This window comes from Delphinapterus leucas, chromosome 10 (genome assembly GCF_059928025.1).
Source record: "Delphinapterus leucas isolate spDelLeu-1000000601 "Yukka" chromosome 10, BTC_Dleu_Yukka2, whole genome shotgun sequence".
Lineage (NCBI taxonomy): Eukaryota > Metazoa > Chordata > Mammalia > Artiodactyla > Monodontidae > Delphinapterus > Delphinapterus leucas.
The window spans coordinates 20,131,319-20,157,198 of NC_143138.1; the positions used below are offsets into that span (position 1 = coordinate 20,131,319).

Genomic DNA, 25,880 nt, shown 5'->3' on the forward strand with positions numbered 1-25,880 from the left:
TGTCCTCCCCAGCAGCCAGCAGATGGCTCCCGGGCTCTCTCGCCCCCTCTCCAGACGCAGGGCTTCGGCGGTTCGGGAGGGAGGCTGCGAGGAGGGGCACCGTGCCCGCCGCAGCCCCGCGCCGCGTGCCTCCGGGCTGGGCGCCCCACGCCGGGGAACGTGAGCCTGGGCGCGGGAGGCCGGGTCTCGCGAGGTGAGGAGGAAACGCTGGAGGAGGAGAGCAGGAGGAGGAGGAGGAGGAGGAGGAAAAGCAGGAGGAGGAGCGCCGAAGCTGCCCCCGCCCCGATGAAGCCCGGCAGGAGCGCGAGGAAACCCTAGTCCCCCGCCCCACGCCGCTCTCCCCGCCTCTCCCCACGCCTTCCGCCTTCACCTAGGGCCGTAGGTGCGACGCCGGAACCCGGCGGGAGTTGCCAGTAGCCGGAGTAGCGCCGCCGGGAGCCGCAAGCCGCGAGCCGCAGCCGCCCCGCGCCCGCTCCCAGTCTTGCCGGGTCTCCGTTCCGCCGCCAGGAACTGCAAGGAGGCGTCATGTAGCAGCAGCCGCAAACCCACCTCGGATTTGCAACTCTTTTTTTTTTTTTTTTTTTTTTGGTGGGGCGGGGGGCGCGGCAATATTCTATCTCCGCCCCCGCTTTCCTGCCTATTCCCATTTGCAAGCTGCATCTGCCTCTAAGAAATTGAGGGGTTCAGGGTAGGGTGGGGAGCTGTAAATCAGAGTTGGACCTGCAGCACCCCCGCACCTAGAAGGCCACCATGACCGAGGAGAGCTCCGAGGTGCCCAGGGAATTGATAGGTAAGAGTCGCGCGGTGGTTGATTTTCCTTCTGCCTCTGCGTCCCCCTTACCTCCCCCTCACCTCCACCGCCCTTCCCACCTCTGCCCTCCCGTGCGTCCCGCGAAGTCCCGGCGCCCCTGGGGTCGGAGTGGTGTCGGGCAGGGTCGCTGGGGGGCGCCGGGAAGTTTGTTCCCACCTGACCGCTTGCAAAGCCGAGTCCCGAGAGGGCCGGCGCGGGGAGGAATCGGGAGACCCGGGAGCGCACTCTGCTGCGCCGCTGGGACACCCCCCAGGCGCCTCCTTCCGCCGCGACCGGGGGTCCAGGTTGGCGGAGGAAGGGGGCGGTCTGCCAGGGTCTGGGGAGTTCTGGAAGCGAGGAGAATCCTTTACAGTGCCCAGCCCAGTGTCCTCAACTCGGGAAGTCCGGGAAAGCCCAGCACCGGGACGGCTGGCGAGCGCACAGTGCCAGGCACGTGCCAGGACCACCCTGTCCCCAGGAAATAACCGGCGGGAGGTGCCCCTGTGACGTACAGACTTGAGGGTGGGGGGCGCTAGTCCGGTATAATGACTGAGCCTAGCAAGGCGTGGCTTCGCCTAGCGAACTGGGAGCGAAAGGGTTACAGGACTGACGCAAACTCGGGCCAGGAAATTGAGGGTTAATGATAAAAACCTTATTTCAGTAATGATTAACCTACCGATTCTCCCCATCCCGGATCTCTTAGGGAACCTGTGTGTGGTACCCTATGCAAGGTGACCCATTGTTTGAGTCCCTTGAGGGTTTTTTTTGGGGGAGTGGTGAATATTTTGTCTTGGGGTTTAACTTAATTAAGTGGATGGTTAAAATGGCAGAGCTCAAATGAGGTTTGGGGGGAAGAGTGTTCGGAAAACCAAGCGTTTAAGCGTGTGTGTGTGTGTAGCATGTTGTATTGTAACAAGGTATGTGTTTTTGTGTGCGTGTGTGTTTTGAGCCCCAGTGACCTGTATTCCTTACTGTCCCATCCTTGGCACACAGCCTCCAGCTCAGAAAGACGTTTAATCGGTGCTGACAAGAGTTCTAACCGCCCATTCATTTGCATCTGAGGAATTTGCCCCTCTGTTTCACCTTCTAGCAGTAATACTTTGGAGGAGTTTGTGTGTGATCTTCCATTAGTGACTGTTAACTCAGCAGGTGAAACTAGATGTAAAGAAGCTGTTGCTAGGCTTGTATGGAAGATAGAAGCTTCTGCTTTTGTTGAATTAAAATAAACCTAACTACCAAATTTAGGGTATTAAGTCTACCCCCCCTTCCCCCCGAATCATGCCCCTTCTCTCCCCAACCCTGTAGAGTCCACTGGGAGTGAGTGGTCCATCCAGTTCTGGGAGGCTGAGATCTTTCCAACACCCTTCCAGGAAGGAAACAAACACCCAGAACCTCTGAAGATGCCTCCAGAAGTCCTGAGAAAGAGAATTTAGGGGAGGGTTTGCCTCACTGGCCAGGAGATAAGGATAACTAAAGAAGGTGGCAGAGTTTTTAATTAGTTGTCCTTGAGCCTGGTGGTGAAAAGTTTAGGTAATTACCCAGGAAAAAGGACGATGAAGGATAGGATGGAAATCAGGTACCTGGTTTATATTGACGGTCCTCAAAATAAATCCTTTGGTATATTTTAAAAGTTGAATTTAACCCTTATCTAGAAATGGAATTTTTATGTTTATCGAGTCCTGCCCATCTCACATATCTTTCAAACAAAGGACAAATGTTTCTGTGATAGGCCCAATATGATTTTTCTGGGCCTTTAAATGGTCTAATTGGCCTGGGCTGGGGGAAATTCCTGCATCTGCTTTAGTCTCTAATTTCAAGTGCTTGCAGGAGTTCTGCTCCCATCAGTTCAAAATGGCAACCATGTGAAAACTTCAATATAGTCCCTGAAGCTAATCCCCCAAGGCATTTAAAAAATGTGTTGTGTATCTTTCTGATTATTAAAGTAATACAGGCTTTTTATTTAAAAAATTTAAATGCAGAGAAGAATGAGAATATATGTCACCCATGTTACCACTCCAAGATAGCTACTTTTGACCTATGGGTATATAACTTTCCAATCTTTTTCTTTGTGTATATATTCTTAAATCACTTTCAGATGCTCATTTCCCACAGTTCTTTTTAGGGGAGGGACGAGTAGCCTGTACCCGTTTTGCGTTCTGATAAGATAGGAGCTGCTTAGAGAACTCCCTGTGTAATGAGCTCCCCGACCTATCCCCCACACCCCGGCCAACATTCCACCTCATTGCTGTTCCCTGGACAAACTGTACTTTTTCTTGTTCCCATGCCCTTCTCTTTGCTGGCACTGCCCTATCCTCCCCTCCTTCACTCTTCTTATCTGAGTGGCTCTAAACTCTTTGTGGTGGGTTTCCAATAAGAATATTTTGATCACCCCTTAATAAGCCTATATTTATTTGTTAAGCTGCATGCATACTTCATTTAGTGTGTGTAATCTAAAACATAAACTGAAACACATTGCAAATAGAAGTAGAAATTCTGTTTTCTTCCTGCACCCCAATGGATTGTATTGTACACTGTGCTTTGGAAACCAGTGGTCTATTTCCTACTCCTTCAAGCTTCAGCTCAAGGGTCCCCTCCTCCCTGAAACCTTCGTGTATCTAGTCCATGATCTCATGGTAGTGAGCGCAGATTCATCGAGTGACATCAGTCCGTCTAGTGGCTGACAGTCATCCACTAGACGGTAAGCACTTGTGGAAGGCAGGGGTCATCTCTAGCCCGGCATCTAGTAGAGTAGTCGGCACACTAGGTATATTTGTTGAATATATGAATGACCCAAAATGATTATAATACACAATTCAGAGTGGTGGGGGTACAAAGGAGTTTGCTATGTTTTGAAGGAAGGTAGAATCTAACCAGCAGGAGAATAAGGAAAGTGCAGCCCAGGAAAGAGAATAATATATACAGGATCCTAGGGGTGTAAAGGATGGAGAGGATAGAGATAGGTGGGTGTGTGCTGAGAAGTTAAGCTGGAAAAGTGTGAAAGGCCTTGAGTGGCCTGCTGCAAGGTTTGGGTTCATCCAAAAATGACTGTGACTCATAGGGCAAGAGGGACACGATCAGATCTGTGGCTTTGGAAGGGTCGCTTTAGTTCTGGGGGAGGTGTGGTACAGGGGGCTGATAGGTTGGAGGTGGTAGGCTTAGTCTCGGTGAGAGATTCTGAGGCCCTGAATGCAGGATCAAGTCCACGGGTCAGGAGCTGTTAGGAGGTGGGCCTAGGAGAGGAGGTGACTGGCTCCCTGAGAGAATGGAGTTGGAGATAAACAAGATTTCTAGCTTCATTAAGGGCCAGAGGAGGAGCAGGGAAAATAGTGACTTTGATTTGGGACCTGTTCAGTTTGGGGTCCTCACGGGAGTCCCAGAAGGGCCTTCCCGCTACCATCCAACTTTTCAAGTCTCCCCTTTTCTCTCAATTCTGCCTTTGACCACTCTTCAGGGATGCGGTGGTATGAAGATTTTGAAAGGACAGATGGCCAGGAGCGCCCTGACTGAATTGTTTGGGCCGGTTCTGGTTCTTTGCCATATTTCCCAACCTTCATGTCAAGGCACTCCTGGAAAATGATAATATGTATATGGCACTGTCATGAACACAGAGTCTGCTGGGGGCCAGAGGTAACCAGCCAAGGGATTTTATAAATTCCTGTTGTGCTTATGGTCTGCCTGCCTGCAATATAGTGCCTGCAATATAGTGCTCTGTGCTACTGCCTGACCTTGCTTCTTTTTGTTTTCTTTGTGTGTGCTTATCCTCTTTGCCCAGCAAGATTATATCATGCCTTGCATGGACTGGTATTATATCATATGCTTTTATATTTGCCTCAGCATCTGAGCACACGGTCCAAGGCACAAAGTAGGCGTTCATCAAATACTTGGTGACCAGCAACTATCAGGCTTGTTAAAACAAGCAACAACAACAAACAAACAAACCAAAAAAAAAGAAAAAAAAAGACAATAAAAAATAAAAACAACCAAAAATGCTCCTTCAAATGCTGTCCTCCCCAATGCTTTTCTCTTACTAATAAAAGAATATAACAAAATTATTCCTTTCTTTCAGAAAGCATAAAGGATGTTATTGGCAGAAAGATAAAGATTGCATTGAAGAAGAAAGTAAAGTTGGAAGTGAAGGGAGACAAAGTTGAAAACAAAGTGCTGGTAAGTATTAATGTTTTTCTTAAAAAAAAAGTTGGGAAGTAAAAATGTTTTTCCCGTCTATTGTTTTGATTGCCTAATTTTCATGCAGCACTGGTTCTGTGTTTTATATTTTGTTCGAAATTCTGATGCCCATTTTGTCCTAGGTTAGTTGGAATATTTGTCCACTGAAAATTAAAAGTAGGGTTAATTTAAATTTTAGAGACTGAAGTTTTTAAAAATTGTCTTTCTTAATGTTGTAAAAAGTCACCCACATCTAGGTCATCTCCTAGAGACCGTTTTCAAGTTATTCAAAGTTGGATGTCAAAGGGAGCTTGCTTATTATCTTTGCTGTGGCTGATTATCTGATTTTATTTGTGAGGACTTGAGATGAAATTTTTAAACTCCTCCGATGTCAGTATAATTATTAAATTTTCTCAAATGTTATATCGGCAGCCATCTCTGGGTAACGGTCTGAGAAGGCGAAGAAAACATTTGTCTTTTTAAATTGGTTTTGGTGTTTGGGAGGGAAATGCAGGCTCCTCCCTCTAGCTTGTGAGAAGAGTTGCTGGGGGGCTGAGGGACTGGCCCTTGTTGAGCACGGGATTGCTAGGGAGTTGTCAGTGCCTGAGTTGTACCTTTAGAGAGGTGAAAAGCCTTTTGTGGTGCTTTAGTGGTTTCTGTGTTGAAACTGTGGCAAACCTTAATTTAAGCTTAGGTAAATACACGCTGTTTGTGTTTTTGTTGGAGAAAATATTCGGTTTCATCTTTTTACCATTAGAAAATTTTAAACATATGCAAAAGTAGAGAACAGTATATTGAACTTTGTATACCTTTCATCCAGCTTCAACAGTTTTCAGCATTTTGACAATATTGTTTTATCTCATCACCGTTTCCCCCGCCTCACACTTCTGGAGTATTTTAAAATAAATCCCAAGCATATGTCATTAAAAGAGAATATTTTTAATATTCTGTTTCTTCAGTTGAAGTTGCCACAGAGTTTGAAGTATCTTTCTGATACCATCTCTCTTGAGAATCTTTTAAAATATCTGACTGCCTTCCCCTGTGGATGGAAGGATTGTGCTATTGATGGATGACTTCTATCTCTCTGTGTACAAATCAGGATGGCAGAGAAATTGAAGTGGAAAAACTTGATTGAGTGACTTTTGCCCTGCGATGAAATGTGTTCACACAGACTGCATCATTAAGGTTATCAATAGCAGAAATGATTGGGGTCATCATTCTGCTTTATTTAGTTTTAATAAAGAGTAAATTTCCTTGAAGTATGTTTTACTTATCGTCGTTCAGCCATAGGATAGAGGTATATTTTGGCAGTGGTAGTGCAGAGAAGAAATTTTGTTTCTGCCATTTGTTGTCTTATACGTTTACAGTAAATCTTCACAGGATGGATTCACCTTTATACAATTTAAATATCAAGTAGGTTTCCTGCAACAGTCTAACATGGTATGTGGTGTTATTTGGTATGGACACTATTCATCAAAGTAGTATTCATAAACCCATGCCATGAGTAAAATTTGCAAAGTTAAAACTGCAAAGACAAATTTACATGTCCAGTGTAATAAAGTTGGCACCATTAAAGAATAGTTATGATTGGTACTTCCTGTTAACATGTTGTCGGGGGTGGGGGGTGGGGGCTCTTAACGTCCGCTGGAGTTGATTAAGGTTGTAACCAAATTACAAATGTATTTGAATTTAAGCATTTATCTCCCCAAATCTGGAATCTGAGCAGTTTCTAAGTGGCTTGGGGTAAACTTGTCTTGCCTGTTCCCTACTTGCAGGGGCAGGAATTGTTAATAGAAATATTCAAGGTTTGACAAGCTTCAGGTTTGAGCAGGATGGTCTATGAATTAACCTTTTTAAGTCTTTGATTTTGGAGTTTCTGAATTCAGAGAAATTCATTTACTTAAAACATTGGGAATTTCCTTATAATTTGCATTTCTGACTTTCTTTTTTGGCTGTCAGTTCAGTAAAATAGGGTATACCTGAATTGGCTTAAATCAGTATTTCTGTTCTGATTTTTATTTCTTGTTCCTTTTCCCCAAGTGCCCCCCCCATCCCCCCTGCCCCGCGTGCTCTTAGTATCCTTCCTTATAAAGCTGGGAGTGTGTTATATAGGACTTGGTTCCTTCTTTTCACACTTTGAGACTTTATGCTATTTCTAGCTTATCTTTTGTAGAGGGTTTATGTTCATCTTCCTTCTCATGGTCATAAGAGCTAATGTTTATTCAGCAGGCTCTGTTGGACACTTGATTATGCATTGCCATATTCGCTCCAGCAGCAGCCCTCTGAGGTAGGCACTATTTACATCTGTATTTGCGGAAACTGAGATTTGGAGAGGCTAAAGGAACTTGTTTCAGGTCATCCAGCTAATGAACGACAGAGCCGGGAGTTGAATGAACCCAGATCTGTCTCACTCAGAGCCTGTCCACTTCCCCATTATGCTCAAAATAGAAAGAAAATATCCTTTGGCTTGTTCAGTGGTTGCAAACTTTCAGGAAGATTTGGACTTCAGAAGGATTAGTGCTCCCTTGTGTGGATTTGACTGATTGATTGATAACATTGTACATTGCTTGGCTCCACACTTGTTGAGACTCTCCCCTGTACCAGATGTACAAGATGGACATAGATTCTGACTTCATGGGATTCAGAGCTCAGAGTTGAGTTGGGAGGTAAACATCTCTAGAGGCAGAGCTTTGAGGTGTGCTATGAGCAAGATGATTGGGGGCACATGGGAGGAATCCCTGACTCAGGCCTGAGGGTCAGGGAAGACTTCCAGAAAGAAGGCAAAGGTAAACTGACACCCAATGGATGAATAAGAGTTACTAAGGGAAGAGCGCAGAGACATGTTATAGACAAAGGAAACAGAATATGCCTGGAAGCCTGAGAGAGCTTAGCATGTTAGAGGCAAATACTAAGTACAGCTGGAGCAAGGGGTACGGGGTAGAGAATGGCTGGGCTTAAAGCTGATTCTTTTTCTTGCAATTGGGATCAGGTGAAAGTTGGGACTGGTTAAACAGGTCTCTTCCCACCACCTGTTTCTAATGACCATCACATGAACTTTATCCTCCCCTCTTTTGGGGAGGCAGTAGGACTCAGCGGTTAAGGCCTTGGACCTTGAGTCATGCCCAGTTCACACTGCAGCCTAGCCACTTTATAACGTTGTTCAGCCTCAATTCCTTTCTCTAATGAAACAGATGTTCTATTTGTACATGGTTTCTTTGTAGATTAACTGGGCTGTATCTTAACACTGCTTAGCACCATGCCTAGCACATGACGAACACCCAACAAATGATAAAGCAGAAGGAACCGAAGGGTTGTGCATTCTGTTTTTTCAGTGGCACAGAAAATGCCTATTCTTTCCATGCCCAAGTATTCACTGCCTTTATTGAGGGACTGAGCTTAGTTCACTCTAAGGCCAATAACTACTTATAGTTTATGGTACCTTTTAAGCTGGATGGAGTGCAACTGATGAGATCCCAACTTCCTAAGGTACGCGCTGGTCTAGTGAAGTCAGAAATCGATGTTCGGGGGAAAAACAAGTTTGACAGTCAAGTGGTAAACAAAGATAAACCAGCGTCTTTACTGCATGGCTTTGATTCAGAGCCTTTAGTACACCTTTGTGCGTAGTAGATTTCTCAGAATGAGCGGAAGTATACTGTCTTTCTCAAACTTCTATGGCCAGAGACCCTACTGACCATAGTTTGGGAAACTGGGATGGAACAGGTCCAAGCTGGTGCCTTTGGGAACAGTTAAAGGGAACATGGAACAGGCTAGAACAGGCTCTCTGTCATTGGAGTGTCCTCCCGGCGGACAGTTCTTTGGCCTGTACGTTTTGGGGACTTTTTTTTTTGGCCGTGCTGCTCGGCATGTGGGATCTTAGTTCCCCAACCAGGGATCGAACCCGTGCCTCCTGCAGTGGGAGCACGGAGTCTTAACCACCGGACCACCAGGGAAGTCCATGGCCTGTACTTTATATCTAAGTGGTGGGCAGGTCTGCCGCAAGCCACACACTGGCACCATGTCATCCTTTGCTGTACGGCCTTTCTCTGTTGTCTTTAGGGGATGTCATCAGGAAGAGATTCTGTGTTCCCTAGACTCTCGGTCCTTCCTCCCATTTGCGACTTGAATCTCCACCCAAGTTTTGTAGTACCTGGACTTTTTTTTTTTTTTTTTGCGGTACGCTGGCCTCTCACTGCTGTGGCCTCTCCCCTTGCGGAGCACAGGCTCCGGACGCGCAGGCTCAGCGGCCATGGCTCACGGGCCCAGCCGCTCCGCGGCACGTGGGATCTTCCAGGACCGGGCCACGAAGCCGTGTCCCCTGCATCGGCAGGCGGACTTTCAACCACTGCGCCACCAGGGAAGCCCGTTTATAGATTTTGGTGTGAAAATAAGTCTCCATTTCTCCCTTTGAAACGCCAAAGAGTATAATTGTGGGTTTGTATAGGAATTGCCTTTTTTTTTTTTTAGAAGCCGTCATTTTCCATTTTCCAGAATGGCTGAATCATTGTGTACTCCTACCAGCAATGCATGTGTGATCCAGGCAATTTGGTATTGCCTGGCCTTGTTTTTGAGGACTAATGGTTGAAAGAAAAATGTTGTCAGGGGAAAGCAAGGTCCGCCACCCACGCTTCTGCTGTTGCTTGTCTGCGGGAGAGGAATGTGTCTCTCTCTCCAGAACAGTGCCTCTGAATTGTGTAGATCTGTTCCTGGTCTCAGCTTTGTTTTTCCTGTTTCACTTTGGAATTTGGGTTCAATCATCTTTGCCAACCCTTTGTTCTTCCACATCCCTCTTAAAATGGGGCAGAAGCAGGACTCTCTTTCTTATTAGACTGAGCATGTCGAGGAATGGCATGTAAATGTAACCATGTCAGTTTGTTCACCTGTTCCCTTGAAAACACTTGATCCATCCTTCATTTATTTTCTTTTGAAAAGTTAACCTGAATCTCTTTAATGTATTTTCTCGTTTGGCTGTTTATTTATAACTTTTGAGCATCTGAATTCAGCTTGATTGGAATAACTAAGTTAACTTTAAGACGAGGAAAAGTAAAAGGACGTTATTTGGGGTAACATGTATCCTTAAAATATTTTGGTGGCAGTGCTGTCTTTCATTAAAATATAAACTCTACTCCTGTTTATTTTTTAAAAATGCATTAAAAAGGGAATATCTCTCACCTAAAAGTTTTGTAAGCATCTGGCCCACATAATCAGGAATTAGTTTAAGCCTCAGTCTCTGATACGGAAAGCGTTGTTCTTTTACACGAGGCCATGCTCATTTTTTGTGGCTAGTCTGTTTAATATTTTCCTAATTCCCCTGTCTCTAATACCTAACTTGATTCAGCAGCACGACCCACGGTATAGTCACTTCTCAGACAAATATTCACTCTGGAAATTACGTTTTGCATCTACTTTCAGGTGACATCAACCTTAGCCGATGGTTTCTAGACTTTTTTTTTTTAAATCAGTTGTACCCTTTTAAAACATAATTTTCCATGGGACCAATAAAATAGTGCTATTTTAGGAGTGTAAGTGTGTTTTGCAAATTTATAGTTAAAATCCAAAATATTAGTATAAACCCAATCAGTGATTTGTGTGAGGCTGTTTTGATGAACATAACTTAGAAATAGAGGGGAGATTGGATTTTGTTTTGGCTCCTTAGTATAGAGAGACTCCCTATTTACCCTTTAGGTAGTACAAATGTCACAGTTTTTAAAATAGCTACTTTTGCAATCTCGGGATGCTTTCCAAGGAAATAGAGATGTCAGGAGACACTTTATCCTGAGCTCTGCGCAAAAGTGGGGTATCCTGACAGCGAAGCTTACCTCATTGTTATCTCCAATAAGTTAAGTTTGGTGTAACATCAAATCATGTGTTTGTGTTTTGTCCCAGCAGTTAAAATAGAAGTAAGAATGAAATCCACATCAGATGTTTGTAGATTGCAGTGGCTTCTGAAGAATGCTATTGGAAAATCGTTGTTCTGGGCCTCCGGGTTTACTTCCCTCTGCAGGAGGCTTGTACCAGTTGTTGGGTAATTTGAACAGTTCTCTTTGTGGAACTTTAGGAGCCTCAACTTTTAAGGATCACTTACAATTCAGTGCATAGGTAATTTTCAAAGCACCTGGGTGAAGTTACATGACTAGAAAATTGAGCTTTAGAAAACAGCAACAACATTGAAACAATCTTCAGGAGTAGGTATCAGAGAGCACACATTGTTGCCAAGGGTCCTGGCAAAAGTTCTGGGAAACTCAAAATAAAATAATCCGTATTTGAGTACTTCAGAATTTTCCCCAACTCAGAACTGGAGTCAGCTCCCGCTGACCTCTGGGTAGGGGTTGGAGGCAGGCTATGGCTCTGGGCACATGTTTCCAGGAGACAGTTCTGGCCAACTTGAACTTGTTACCTGAGCTGCATTTACATTCTACTTTCTCATCTGCCCCAGTTTCTTCTGTAGTTGGGTTAGGTGAGTCAAATGACCTTGGGCAAGAAGCTGTTGAACATACACCAGCCTTGGTGTAACTTTTCATTGTTCTTAAAAAGATAGTCCTTTCCAGCCTCTGGGATTTAGGCACCCTGGGAAGGGGGCATTTTGGACAAGGAGGACCCGGGAAATCTAACTAGAATATGCCATGAATTGGAAGAACTCATTTTTCATAGTCGTAAAATAGGTACAGAGAAAACAAAACAGAAAGGCTTTAGTGAAAGGTTACTGTAACACCTTTATGTTTCATTTCATTAGAAATGCTGTTAATATCTTTTGTTAAAGTAGATTGAAAATGCAACTAAAATCTGATGAAGGATAGAACTCTCCCCCTTTCTAAAAAGCTTGTTGTCTTTGAACAGAATACAAGGATTGGATTGGTATATATGGGGCCTATTGTTGTCTAACTCTTCCTGTGCCCTATTTCTCTCTCTCCCTCTCTCTCCCTCTCTCTCTCTCTCTCTCTCTCTCTCACTTTCCCCAACTCTTTGAGAAAAGAGGGGTACAATAAAGGGAGGAAAGAAGGATGCTTGAGGTGGGGGGTGTGTGTGTGTTTACATAAAAGTCTGTTCACTTTCACCCATTGGGTCCTTTCCTTCATCTTGGTTGTTTGGGAGAGAATTTTTCTTTTTTGAAAACATTATCTCTCGATGAACCTTGGCCAGCAGGTATCTTTGTCTTTTTAGACACACTGGGTGCACAGCAAGTCCTCTTAGAAGTAGAAGCAGGGCTGTACAAATGCCCTGAACTGTGCTTAGAGCATCTCCAGCCTGTGGCAAGGGTTTGGGATGAATGTGCTGAGTTCCCACTGAGGAGGCAGGTGTGTCCATTCCTGCTGATCCCTGGGCTTTGGGGTCTCAGGAGACATTTACGGGCATCGACTGGGATGAGTAGGCGTGTCCTCCAGACACGATCTGGTGTGGACAGATTGGCTTAAGCTGACTCTGGGGAAGTTTCTTCAGACCTGGCCCCTCTTGATTGCTGCCCAGAAGATCTTGAGGCTGGAGGACTCTTGGTAGCCATCTAACCATGCACTCTAGCCTATGAGAAGTTGCTTCTGTAGCATCCCTGATAGCTGAGTATCCACTTTCTGCTTTAGTGTTTCTGGTGATGGGAAAAGCAAGAATCCCAGAAAGCCCTTTCTTAGTTCAGGCTGGAACCTGCTTCTCAGTTAACTTCTCTGAATTCACTGTAACGTAGGCTACTGGAACATCATAGGACAATTTTGCTCCCTCCTACATGAGTGCGGGTCAGGTATTTGAAGACAGTTATGTTTTTCCTTGGTCTTTTAGTCCTCAGGCGAAATATGCTCACTTCCTACAAATCTTAATCCTTGGAGGACATTGCTTTCAGACTTTTCGTTGTTCTGATCGCCTTGCTTTGGACCCATCTTACTTTACCAGTGAGCCTTTTAAGCTGTAGGTGTTGTGGGATTACAGATGTTTGGCAAACACTGTTAAAACTGAATTAAACAGACTTTCTCAGAGTCTTTAATGGGCTTTTGTGGATTGTGCCACTTGAAGGGGGGAATGCAGTGTGTGGCATCACAGAATCTGTTCTCCAGACTCTGTAGGAAACATGGGTGTGGGTGCAGTCGGCCAAGTGAAGAGTACCAGCTGCACGTTGCTCTGGCCAAGTAAAAGTTTTCTTCTTGTTTTTAAAATTTTGAAAGTATCTATGCTATTTGCATTACTAAAAATTATAAAATAGCAAAACTGAAGCATCACCTGGTCCTATCAATTTGGATGTAATCATTGGAAAAAATTTTTCTATGCTAACATACATAAACTATGTGGTCTGTTTTTAAAATGGAATCCTGAATCCTATCTTGTAACCTACTTTTAAATTTTACTTTTTGAGGTCAAAGCTTTCCATGACATATATATATTATATAAAATATATATAATATATAATACATATATATAATATATTATATATATATATATAAAATGTTTTGAATTTCTGCCTGGCACTCTATTAGCCCACTTGAGAAGTATACCATAATTTATCTAACACTTATAATGAGATAGTTAGGTTCCTTCCAGTATTTTGCCTTATAAGTGACACATCCTCACTTTTATTTTTCTTGGATAAATTCCTGGCAGTGGGATTGCTGCCTGACAGACTTTTTAAAGGATGTATTTTTCACCTGATTGTTATTCAGGAAGTCTCAATAGAGAATAATTCCCCCACCTCATTAATTTTACTGTCTTTAGAAAGGTCTGCTTAGCAGAATGGCTGGTTCTCTTTTTTCAGGTCCTTATATTTCTTAGGCAAGGGCTCCTTGGACCCTAGCTCCCAAGGCAAACTTTGTCCTTGCAGTTTAGGGCCCTTTTAAGTCTGCCTGGGTGGATGCGACATTGTCTTCTACTGGAGTATATTTGCAGGCAAGGAGTCCTGTGGCTCTGGTGTTTGCCGGTGGGTTCTGGAGTCCCAGGTCTTGCTTGGCCCTGGCTTCTGCTGAATCAGCCACAGCTTTTTCTTGGCTGCACCCCAGCTCGATGTGAGACTGCATTATACAATTTAGATCTTTGGTCTTTGCTCTGGTCTCAAGACTTTCTTACCTTGGGTCCTTGAGGCTCTGATAAATGGTAGTTGAGCAGATGTGCAACTGAGAAGGCCCATGGCGCTTTCATTGGATGAAATGTAGCTAAGAAGAACCCTAAGCCAATGTGCATGTACAGCTCGTCTGGTGTCTCAGAAGATATTTTAGTATCATAAGGAAAGGAGACATTGCTTTTTCTCTCAGGCAGTTCTGAAGGCAATTGACTTCACCTGTGTAGCTAACATCCCTCTCTTAAGTGACATGGTCCTTCCCCACCCCACCTACACCTGCAGAGTAGTTCTTGCTTCTCTTCCCACTACCTCACCCTTTCCCTGTCTCCCCACCCCTGAGGGGGTGTGTCCAGGTCACGAGGACCCTTGGGCTCTCCTCCCACGAGCAGCTCCTCCTGCAGCCCCGTCTTTCTTGGTGAGTCCCTCGAGTGTTCAGCCTGCATTTCTCTCCTTTCAGTGCTGCCCTTGGGTACCATGTTGCCTGTGGTTATCTTTCTTTCCAAGACTGGCAGGTGGGATGAGGTTCCTCAGGGAACTTCTTATGCTTATCAGAAAACAAGCACGTAGGACCCCTTCCATTTTCAGAGTTACATTCTCAGTCCCAGTGTGGAACAGACAAGGGAAAAAATAGAACCAGAAGTGGGGAAGCTACTGAGATTTCCGAAGTCTTGCAAAGTCTCTTTTAAGACAGTTTCTCTGCAGTTTGATTCCTGACTCCCAGGCCTGAGGAGCCCAGCAACACTCTCCTGTTGAATCTGAGCTAAAATATGGCTAGTGAAGTCCAGGCTGGTTGGTTAGGTGTTACCAGTGGGCATTTTCGGTTTCCTGAATTCATCTGTCTGAAATCGGTTGTCACTGGCAACCAAAAGAAGATTGGATCATCCCTCCTAGGCATGAGAATGAAACCGAGACCTGGAGAGAAGTACTTGTGGTTCTTGGACAGATCATTTTGGCGCTTGGAACATTTCAGCCCTTTTTCCTTTAAGTCTCTAGGAGCCAGTTTCTATTTTCGCCTGCATCCTTGGGGTAGCAAAAATGTTGCAGTCTGGGGAAACTTTTTGTACAACTTAGTTCACTGAATCACAGGCACTGCCTGTGCCGATGGAAATCAGAACCAGCCTGCAGGGAAAGGCTTAGTTCATTGGGCACTTGGCTTGTGTGGCTGTCTCCATCGCAATCTCCTGGGTGTCGTATTCCTTATCAGAACTTTTACCCCCTCAAAATTCATCATTGGTGAGTTACCTGTGAAGTTCGGTTTCCGTTTCAACAGTTCTCTCTAGAAAACAAACTTCTGAAGCTCCAGTAGCCCTTAACCCTCCATCAGTTTACAGTCCTGTAAGTGGTCTCTGCGAGGAACATGGTAGGTCTCTCTGTCAATATTTCTCTCTTTCTCCACAAGGCCTGGATGCAAGAAGTCGGTCCAATCCTTCCTGTCCAGTGTTGCTTCTTAACAGAGCAACTGGAGCAAAGGAGAGGCTGTTAGCACTTTGTCACTTAGAGTTTCTTAAGCATCCTCCCGTTTGTGAGTTCTCACTGCAGAGACTTAATGAATGAAGCATCTGTCTTTACATCAGATATGCGCGGGTTGTCCGTGGAACTGAACAGGTGTTGTCAGCAATGCTGTGTGTGCAGGAAGCCTTCACACTCGGGTCCTTTTTGGCAGGCTCTGTGTTCTCTGGGAATAAACAGTTTCTCTACCCATCGGAGTAGGGCTCCATACTTTCATATTCTGGAGAGTCATGCTTGTGGTATAGTTAGGCTGAAATTCAGGGATGGCTTTTTTTTTCTTTTTAAATATCTTTGCAGACATTTTCTACTTCCCACTCTCTTAGAGGCTTCCTCTGTGTTATGGGATCAGTCAGCCTGGGTTAGAATCCTAAAACTACTAACTATGGGCAAGTTATGTAACCTCTCGGTGCCTCACTTTTTTCATCCATAGAATGGGTATAATAATAGAACCTACCTTTAGATTTGTTTTGAAAATTAAATGAGACATTCCATATGAAATATTTTAAATAGTGTCTGGCATAGAGTAAGTCCTCAAGTCTTAGCTGTGGTTACTGTTGTGAGGGGTGTTGCAGTGAACTGTGCTAAATGCTCTGATATGAGAATCTGGTTATGTGTCCATAGTCATAGATTACTTGGATATATATTATCTAAATATCCCCAAAGAAGTACTTCTTTTCTTTAAAAATAAATTTATTTATTTATATTTGGCTGTGTTGGGCCCTCATTGCTGGGCGCGGGCTTTCCTTAGTTGCGGGGAGCGGGGGGCTACTCTTCATTGCGGTATGTGGGCTTCTTGTTGGCGGTGGTTTCTCTTGTCGTGGAGCACGGGCTCTAGGCGCACGGGCTTCAGTAGTTGCCCGTGCTCAGTAGTTGTGGCTTGCGCTCTAGAGCGTAGGCTCAGTAGTTGTGGCGCGCACAGGCTCAGTAGTTGTGGCTTGCGCTCTAGAGCGTAGGCTCAGTAGTTGTGGCGCGCACAGGCTTAGTTGCTCTGCGGCATGTGGGATCTTTCCAGACCAGGGCTCGAACCCGTGTTCCCTGCATTGTCAGGTGGATTCTTAACCACTGCACCATCAGGTAAGTCCCCAGAGAAGTACTTCTACTTTGCATCTTTTCCTGGCTCTGTGCAAGATACCTGTTTTGATGTTTTCTCTGGTCAGAGCTCTTGAATCCAGTATCGGCTGTCTCCACAAATGGGTTTAGGATTTTTTTTCACTCTGCTGGTCTTAAAGAGGGTACGTGGATTTTGGAAAAAATCTTTCTTTAAGAAAGGGTTTAGGTATGTACATTGTTGAGATATATGTCTCTGAAGACAGGACTGTGCATTTTCTGTGGGTACATTTATGCCTCCTTTTCCCTGCAGATCCCGATGTATTCAGAAATATACTCGAGTTCCTCTTTCACTTTAAAGTCAGATCTCAAAAAAGCCAAAAATCAGTAGTTGGCCCCTGTTCATCCTCGTGGGGCTCCCACGGGCCCTGCCACCTGTTTGTGGTACCTCACTCAGATTGCTTCCTCTTGGGTTTCGGTTATGATGGCTCTTGTTTGATGCTAGGGGATTTATTTGCGTTCATGGGCTCGTGTAGCTCTACTTTTCCACCATTGAGGACTCCTGGCCATGCTGGATTCTCACTTTCTAAATAAGTGTTAGAACAGCGTTTCTTAGCCGCAGCACTGCTATTGATTTTGCACCCAATAATTCTTTGGTGTCAGGGGCTGCCTGTGCGTTACTGTGTGTTTTACTAGCATCCCTGCCTCTACTCACTGGACGCCAGCAGCAGCCCTCCCTTCTCCCGGTTCTGACAAGTACAGATGTTTCCAGACGTTGTCAGATGTTCGCTGGGTGGCAGAATTGACCCCAGTTGAGAACCACTGGTTTAGATCAGCGGGTCCCCAAATGTCAGAGAACAAATGCATACCTTGTCATACTTAGCTTATAAAGTTATATCGAAGGATGAAAATGTATGTTCTGTAATATAGCTTTGGTTAATTTAATTAAAAATCCATAGGCACTTTAAAATACTTATTTTTGAAGTACTTAGATCCCTATATCTGTATATAACAAAAATAACAGATGGCACCAAACAGAAGTTTGTCTTGTTTTAAGATACCTAGTCTTAAAACCATTGATTTGGCCAGTGGTTCTCAATGTGCGGTCCTGAGAACAGCAACTTTAGCATCACCTGGGAACCTGTTAGAAATGCAAATTCAGGGCTTCCCTGGTGGCGCAGTGGTTGAGAGTCCGCCTGCCGCTGCAGGGGACACAGGTTCGTGCCCCGGTCCGGGAAGATCCTACATGCCGCAGAGCGGCTGGGCCCGTGAGCCATGGCCGCTGGGCCTGTGCATCCGGAGCCTGTGCTCCGCAACGGGAGAGGCCGCAACGGTGAGAGGCCCGTGTAACGCAAAAAAACACAATAAAACAAAAAAGAAATGCAAATTCATAGGCATCACATCCACAGCTACTGAATCAGAGACTCTGGGAGTAGGGCCTGCAGTCCGTTTTAACAAGCCCTTCAGGTGATTCTGATGCACACTGAAATTTGAGTAACACTGAGTTAGAGCCTTAAGTAAGCTCCAGCGAGGTGCCTGTAGAATAAGCCTTATTGAGAAATAGTCATAACCCACCACACACAGAACTTTGAAATCTGCTTAGGGGAGTGTCTTTTACTAGGCAGGTCATGCCAGGTGTCTGCTGGTCATATTGGTCCCCTCTGAGAGTCTGTGACGTCCACAACTTCCTTTTGGGGGTTTCCTTTCCTCAGCATCTCTGAACTAGGGGTGGTTGTGACCGCCAAGATAAGCCTCTGTAGGCCAACCAACAGCCTATACTTCCCAGCTGTGCCCCACAGGGCTGATCTGTATGAGACAGAGATTCTTCCTCTTGGGAGTCTGAGACGTGGAGAGAGATGCGGAAGAAAGTAGGAGGCACGAGGCAGTAAAAGCCCCGGTACAAGCAGAAGCCACAGAGCGTGAAGAGGCTGTTAATAAGCCAGTTGTAGTAAGAACAGTGGGAAGAGGGTGACAGAGCCCTGGATGGCTGCTTTTGGAGGATGATTCCAAAAGTTGAGTGAATCAAACTATTGACCGTATCTTGGAAGAGTATTTTTCAGTTTTCTAGGAGGCCCAACTGGGCTGATAGGGATTCCAGTCTTGCTTACTTCTCTAGGTGTCCTCGTGGTAGACCATCATTCACCAAGTTGGCTTCAGTGTATGTCTATTCCTTGCCACCTGAATGGGCCCAACAAATCCGTACTTAGATTGGAAGACCAGGTGGCCTCTGCAGACTGGCTTCGTGGCGCGCTGCTTCCTCAAAGCAGAGACTCTCAGGCTGTCTGTGCCTCAGAAGCACCTGGGTAGCCCCGCCTCTTTATTTAAAAACACTCTCACAGGCAACTGAAGTTAACATTACAGGAAAGAACGGGCAATGGACGCTGTTCATTTCAGCGTGTTATATTGACTTGCCCCAAAGAAACCTGCGTAGAGCACATTTCAGGAAACCTCAAGCCGGGCTTCACTTCCTTAGAGCAGACCAAAGAGGCCAGCTCACCGTAGTCATTCCAAAGATCTATTGCTTTGACTCCAATAACATTTTCTCCTAGTATTTCCTGTGAAGGCATCTCAGTACCATCTCTTTTGAGGGATGTACTAAGAGTTAGACCCTTAAAACAAACAAACAAACAAAAAACCAGTGGAAACACTGGCAGTAGAATGTTGAAATTAACCTTGTGAATAATTTTCTAAAAATTCAGTGGGCCTACAGAAATTTCTTTCCGGTATGAACTATTGACATCAGCCCTATATAGTTCATTCGTACTTCCCTCATCCGTGCAGTCATCCCTCCCTCCCTCTCTTTTCCATTAAAACCTGGGAAAGAATATGAGTACCCTCATGTAGCAAATCTGTTGGATTCCTTCACACAAATCCTTCTGGAGAGGAGTGAGTGGAGATACAGAATACTTTACATTGTTGCTTGGAAAGTTGGCTGAGTTCCATTAGGGTAATAGAGTCTGGGAATGTGGGCCGGTGGTTATTTTCAAGTCCTGCTTAAAAGATTTGGGACCCAACCAACAACATAATCAGAATTCTCCTATTCTCAAATTAGTATCCTTGAGGAGACTGTCAACTACTCCAGAGCCTAGGGCTATTTCCTTATTGTACTTGTGTACCAAGCCCTCTACCCCTAGTGGTGAACTTTTCATGGTAGACACAGAATAGTTGCCTAGTAAAGGACCCAGGCCTGGAGTACAAATTTCAAGCCCAAACTGGTTTTCTCAGGGACCTGGTTAAGTCTCTTTACTCAGCAGCCTTATCTGACGTAGTGCATCTTTAATTTAGCCCTGTGCGGGATGCAGGGACCAATAACAGTGAAGCAGTAAGTGGGGGAGAATGTCCAGCTGCAGACCCTTGGACTGGACTCTACTTCGGTCAGAATGATGCGTGCAGTCAACAAAGCCATGAAGTGCTCCCTGACTAGTTCACTTGAGCTCAGCTTCCCATTACGGCCAGTTCCTAACCCAGGAGATTATGGAATGCTTCGAAAGAAAGGTGGTCACGTCTCCCTGTTGTGGTACCGTGCAGTGTTTGTGCCACTGTCTCAGGAATGTGAACCTTTGTGCAAATGAGTCACTTCTCGTTTCCCTTCCTGCATATCATGTCAGAGAGAGTGATTTATTTCCTGTTTGTGAAGGCTTGGTTTCATCAATTACATGGGAGAGAAATTGGACGTACTTTCAACTTTTTGCTGGTTACTGGGTCCTCCTTTGCCTGGAAAGAGAGTCTTTCTTTACATCATGAGAGTTATGCTGATTCAATGAAAGGATTTCTTTTCTTAGGCTTTCAGAGATGACACTTCATTGCTTTTGTGTGATAAAATTATAATGTGTGATTTTATTATTTTTAAACACGTAGAACTGACATCTGAAAGCTCACCTACAGTTGTTGGAAAAGCCAAGAAAGCATCTCATTTCCTATTGGTTCCACTAGCAACCCATTTTAACATATAAACCTTGTGTAGCTCCAAGCCTGTGTTTCCTAAAGTGGAGAAGAGATCCTGCTCCCAAGATATGAATGAGATGTGCTGGCAGCAAAGCGCTGCTGCCCAAGGACTTCGACCCTGTGTTTCCCAAACCTAAACAGGTTTCTCCTTTCTCTATTCTCAGAACGTTTAGCGTCCTTACTTAATATACATTGTACATGTCATAAAGCACCGATTAACATCTCATAGGGCACCAGGGTTCCAAGGAACTCAGAGAAAGGCTGACAACTTATTTATTTCAGTGTTTTATCTCTTACACAAAGGACCTATGTATTAGAATTCGCATATCCCTTTGGACTGTTGTCGTGATCTGCTTCTGATGCTTTACAAATTAGCCGATGGGGGAAAAATATGTCAAGAAGACACACTCGTCCATCCTATTTTTAGGAAGATTATTGAAATGTTTCATTTATCAAATAATTACTTCATGCCATCTGTGAGTAAAGGAACTCTGGAAGGAAGAAGGCAGTGCCTTGGGAATTGACTGAGTTAAAGTCAAAGAAGAAACCTTTTTTTCAGGAATCTCTTCCATTGGGTCTGATCTGAGGAAGAGAAGTTGGGTTGGATGTCAGTCTGCTTATTATAAATGTTTAGGGTAATTTCAGAATACTCTGCTTTAAAACAAGTTTTGAGAAATGGGGCGGGGAAAGTTTCTTTACCTATACTAATCTCACAGATTGTGTGCAGTTTATGTTACGAGTTGCCTTCTCGCAGTGCTGAGCGGCCCTCACATATGGGAGGGGCCGTCACAGAGGAGAGGGTGTGGATTTATTGTCTAGTCCCCAACGGGGAGCAACGGATAAAAACTACCAGGGCCTGAGGATTGTCTTGAAACTCAAAATCTCCCCAACAGCCAGAGCCGTCCTGTAATAGAATTTGCTGATTTGTGTGGAGGGTGGAAGCTTGAGTTCCCTGGAACTGGACAAGTTCAAGTGTGGATTGCTTGACCTCATAACTGGGATGTCCTAAAGGACATTCAAGTAGGAAAATGCATCCTTTGATCTAAGATTCCAGGATTCAGAGTTTTCACTCCTCATGTGTCAAATAATTTTTGTTAGGGCTTATTAACTATTGCAATTATACTGTTAAAAACTGAAAACTTCTATTAGTGAGGCTAGGACAAAGCAGTTGCTGGGAACTCTTGAGTCTCACACTGCTGGTATGGACTGGCTTTGTGTTTTAGGATTGAATACACTTTATTACTTTGATGAGGTTAAAATCCCATTGGGAAGTCTGGCTCTTTGGCCTACAGCAGCGCGTTTGCTGCTTTGAGTTCCCGTAGAGATGTGAGAAGCTTTGTCACACATGTTTATCAGGGTTGGATTTTGGCACTTCTGAATCTTACTCTGAGCAGAATTCTCCCCCTGCTGTCCCGGTGGCAGAGAACAACAGGCATTGTGTGTCTGTCTAGTTGGGGAAAGATGTAGGGGCACTTACAGAGCCATCCTCCTTGGGGGGACTTGGGAATCGGAAGACCTGAGGGTTAGTGCTAAGGCTTTTGAAAACATACTTAGGAGACTTCCCTGGTGGTCCAGTGGTTAAGACTCCAAGCTTCCAGTGCAGGGGGTGCGGGTTCGATCCCTGGTTGGGGAAGTAGGATCCCGCATGCCGGGGCACAGCAAAAAAAAAAAAAAAAGTCCTTAGTCTGCTCTTTTAGTTAATAGTGTGGGGATGGAAAAGCTTCCTTCTAGGAATACTGTGAGAGTAAGTGGGAAGTAGAGCTTTCAGTATTTTAGGAGAAGAGGCCCCAGTTCATTCAGTTAATAATGCATGAAGAGTTCTTCCCTTTGAGATTCCTTCTTTCTTTGCTTTTCAAAAGGTAAGATAACTTACTAGTCCCGCACCTCCCGCACCCAAGGTAAACTGTGGAGCTTTCCTCAAAGTATTATTATTGTACATCTACTGACATTCATTTTGCTAAGTAGTTAAAACAAGCGGCAAGTTGACTAGGGAGTTGCTTCCCACTCTTGCTTCCCTAATGCAACCTGCTCTTTCAGCATTGCTCGCAGTCTCAACTTTGGGCTCTTAAATTTTATCTAGTGAGTTGCATGCAGTGGGGACTGTTGATAATTTTTTATTCTAAAGTTTCCTTTATGGGTAGCCCTGGCCGTCGTGGGAGCACACAAAATAAAGCAATACAACGTTTCTCTCGTGGGAACTTGGAGATAATTGTCCTCTTCTGTGAATGTGTAGCCTCCTGTAAGTTACTGGTGTCTAGGAGGGGAAAGAGAGGCCCCTGTCTGGTTCTACCATTGATGACATGTTCATTGAGCTGCTTTATGCCCCAGCCATTAAAAAATTTATTTTAACTTAAAAAAAACTATGGTTAAAATATAGATCACATAGAACTTACAATTTTAACCATTTTAAGAGTAAAGTTCAGTGGCATGAAGTATATTCACAATCCAAGCATCACCACTATCCATTTTCTGAACTTCTTCATCATCCCGAACAGAAACTCTGTATCCAGTAGACAATAACACCTCATTTCTTTGTTCTCTCTGCCCCCAGAAACCACCATCTTACTTCCTGTCTCTCTGAATTTGCCTATTTAGTTACCTCATGTAAGTAGAATCATACAGTATTTTTCCTTTGGTGTTTGGCTTATTTCACGGAGCATAATGTTTTCAAGGCTCATGCACATTGTAGCATGTACTGGAACACCATTCCTTTTCATGGCTGAATGATACTCCATTGTATGGATGTTCCACATTTTATTTATACATTCATCTGTCACTGGACACTTGGGTTGTTTCCACCTTTTGGCTGTTGTGAGTAATGCTGTGAATATCGATGTACTGCTCCCTGTTTTTGGTTCTTCTGGGTATATGCCTAGGAGTGAAATTATTGGATCATATGAGAATTCTGTGTTTGACTCTTTGAGGAGCCACCAAACTGTTTTCTATAGTGCCCTGGTGATTTTATTTATTTGTTTGTTTGTTTGTTTATATTTTTGGCTCCGTTGGGTCTTCGTTGCTTTGTGCAGACTTTCTCTAGTTGTGGCGAGCGGGGGCTACGCCTCTTGCTGTGCGCGGGCTTCTCATTGCCGTGGCTTCTCTTGTTGTGGAGCACGGGCTCTAGGCGCATGGGCTCAGTAGTTGTGGCTCGCGGGCTCTAGAGTGCAGGCTCAGTAGTTGTGGCGCATGGGCTTAGTTGCTTTTGTGGCCTGTGGGATCTTCCTGGACCAGGGTTCGAACCCGTGTCACTGCATTAGCAGGCGGACTCCCAACCACTGTGCCATCAGGGAAGCCCATCCTGGTGATTTTAAAAGTGGGCAGTAGTACCTGTGTTTGTAAAAAGTGTTCTCAGATATTTATCAACTGTTTGGAACTTTAAATTAGAAAACTGAACAGAGTGTATTAGCACTTTATGTACTTATATTTTGTCTTGCTTGAATTTCATTTGTTTGGGTACCTGTCTGTGTTTTCTACTTCATTAGAAGTTCCTTGACCTGATCTGCATTTTTCCATTGATGGCCACCTTTTTTTTTTTTTTTTTTTTTTTTGCGGTACGCTGGCCTCTCACTGTTGTGGCCTTTCCCATTGCAGAGCACAGGCTCCGGACGCACAGGCTCAGTGGCCATGGCTCACAGGCCCAGCAGCTCTGCGGCATGTGGGATCCTCCTGGACCGGGGCACGAACCTGCGTCCCCTGCATCGGCAGGCAGACTCAACCACTGTGCCACCAGGGAAGCCCGATGATCACCTTTTTTGCACTTCATACATTAATAGTTGTTTGTTGCTACATTAGTTAGATGTGCAACATACTCTAAAATATCGTTTAAAAAAAAGATCAGTTTGAAAGAAACACATTGGAGTTCTTTCTAAGTTTTGTTTTGCCAGAGCTAAGATCCGATATTATTTAAGTTCTCTTGGTTGCGGAATGGGAAGTATTCCTGCTGTTAAAAATAAGTGCTAAAGAAGAAGATGGTAAAACGGAAAAATATCGGGGAACAATACATATTGGGGAACAGCTTCCATCGGGAACTGAAATAGTACGGGAAGAGAATATAATTGAGGATAGTTCTAGGTCGTGTTAGTTCTTATTTTGTTTAGACTGCCTTTCCTTTGGCCTCTCTGTAGGCATCTAAATTTGAAGTTTAAAGGCTTTTTAAGAGATGGGGGATGGGTGAAAGACTTTTTTTGTGGTTGTTGGTTTTATTTTTAATAGACAACTAGAATTTTCACCTCTTGGGTCAGAATGTTATCCATCTATTTATAGCAAGCTTGTGTTGTTAATGGCAAGTGGCTGGGCACCCAGACACTGATAAGACCTTCAGTGAAGTAGCTATCCATTTATGTATGCTCAGGCTAAATGAATGTGTGGATTAAGCCCCATATTTGACACGGATGTAAAAATTGTATTTTTATTATCAAAAGTAGCAGTAGCACAAAATCACTGCTTTTGTGATTTTAGTTCCACTGAGCCTTTATTTCTGGTCTCTTGGTGGTTAACTGCCATCCATAGCTGATCCCAACTATAATTTTACAGGAATTAAGCTTAACATTGGCAGTTTGAGGTCGTGGTCCACTGCGGAGGCATGACCTAACTTTGAGCCGCGCCGTTTTCAGCAGTCCTTTCTCACTGTGGCTGAGAAAGCTGTTATTAGCGCGATTTCAGGTGAGGGGCTAGAGGGCAGACTGTTGTACTAGCTTGATGACTTTTTCTTTTCGGACAGTAGAACAGTAAAAAATAATGTTGTCCTCTCTCTAAAAAAACCCTTGAGTTTGTAATCATCGAGGTTATTGGAATCTGGATTAATTTATAAACGAAGGTGGTAGGTTGTTTAATAAAAACAAAGCCCATTTCCTTCTTCGAGTGGTTAACCTCAGGCTGACCCGAGGTAGGAGTGTCTGCCTGAGGAGGAAGCCCATCCAGTCCTCGTCTTGGAGTCAATTATTAACTCGCCAAATACTCACGGAACCTCTGCCACGCATCTGGCTTTGTGCCAAAAGCCGGGGATTAAGTGTAAGGAGGCAGATTCTCCCCTGCCTTCTGCAATGTAGGCCGCTTCCCAGGTCTCCCCCTAATTCCCTCTCTTATTTTTAAGCTGCTTTATTAAAAATATCCACATACCATGCCATGCACTCATTTGAAGTATGTAACTCAGTGGTTATTAGTATATTCACAGAGCTGTGCATCCATCACCACAATCAATTTTAGAGTCTTTATATTTCCTGCAAAAGAAACCCCATCCCTTTTAGCTCTCGTCTGAGTTCTCCCATCCCCCTCAGCCCCTGGCAACCACGATCTACTTTCTGTCTCTATAGATTAGCCTATTCTCGATGTTTCATATGAAAGAATATACGTGACGTTTCACATGTGGTTTATTTCATTTAGCATAATGTTTTCAGGGTT

General features: G+C 44.4%; 1 protein-coding gene across 3 annotated transcripts in view; it reads left to right on the forward strand.

Annotated features, from left to right (window-relative positions):
- Positions 1–230: 230 nt before the first annotated feature.
- Positions 231–25,880, forward strand: part of CARMIL1 (capping protein regulator and myosin 1 linker 1) — a 319,604-nt gene continuing 293,954 nt past the window's right edge. For 2 of the 3 annotated variants that reach the window (XM_022562315.3, XM_089918429.1), the window contains exons 1-2: positions 231–790; positions 4,857–4,954. In XM_022562315.3, coding sequence (XP_022418023.1) covers positions 751–790; positions 4,857–4,954 — 138 coding nt within the window. In that variant the 5' untranslated portion in view covers positions 231–750. The remainder of the gene's footprint in view (positions 791–4,856; positions 4,955–25,880) is intronic. The other variant, XM_089918431.1, reaches the window with a different exon arrangement.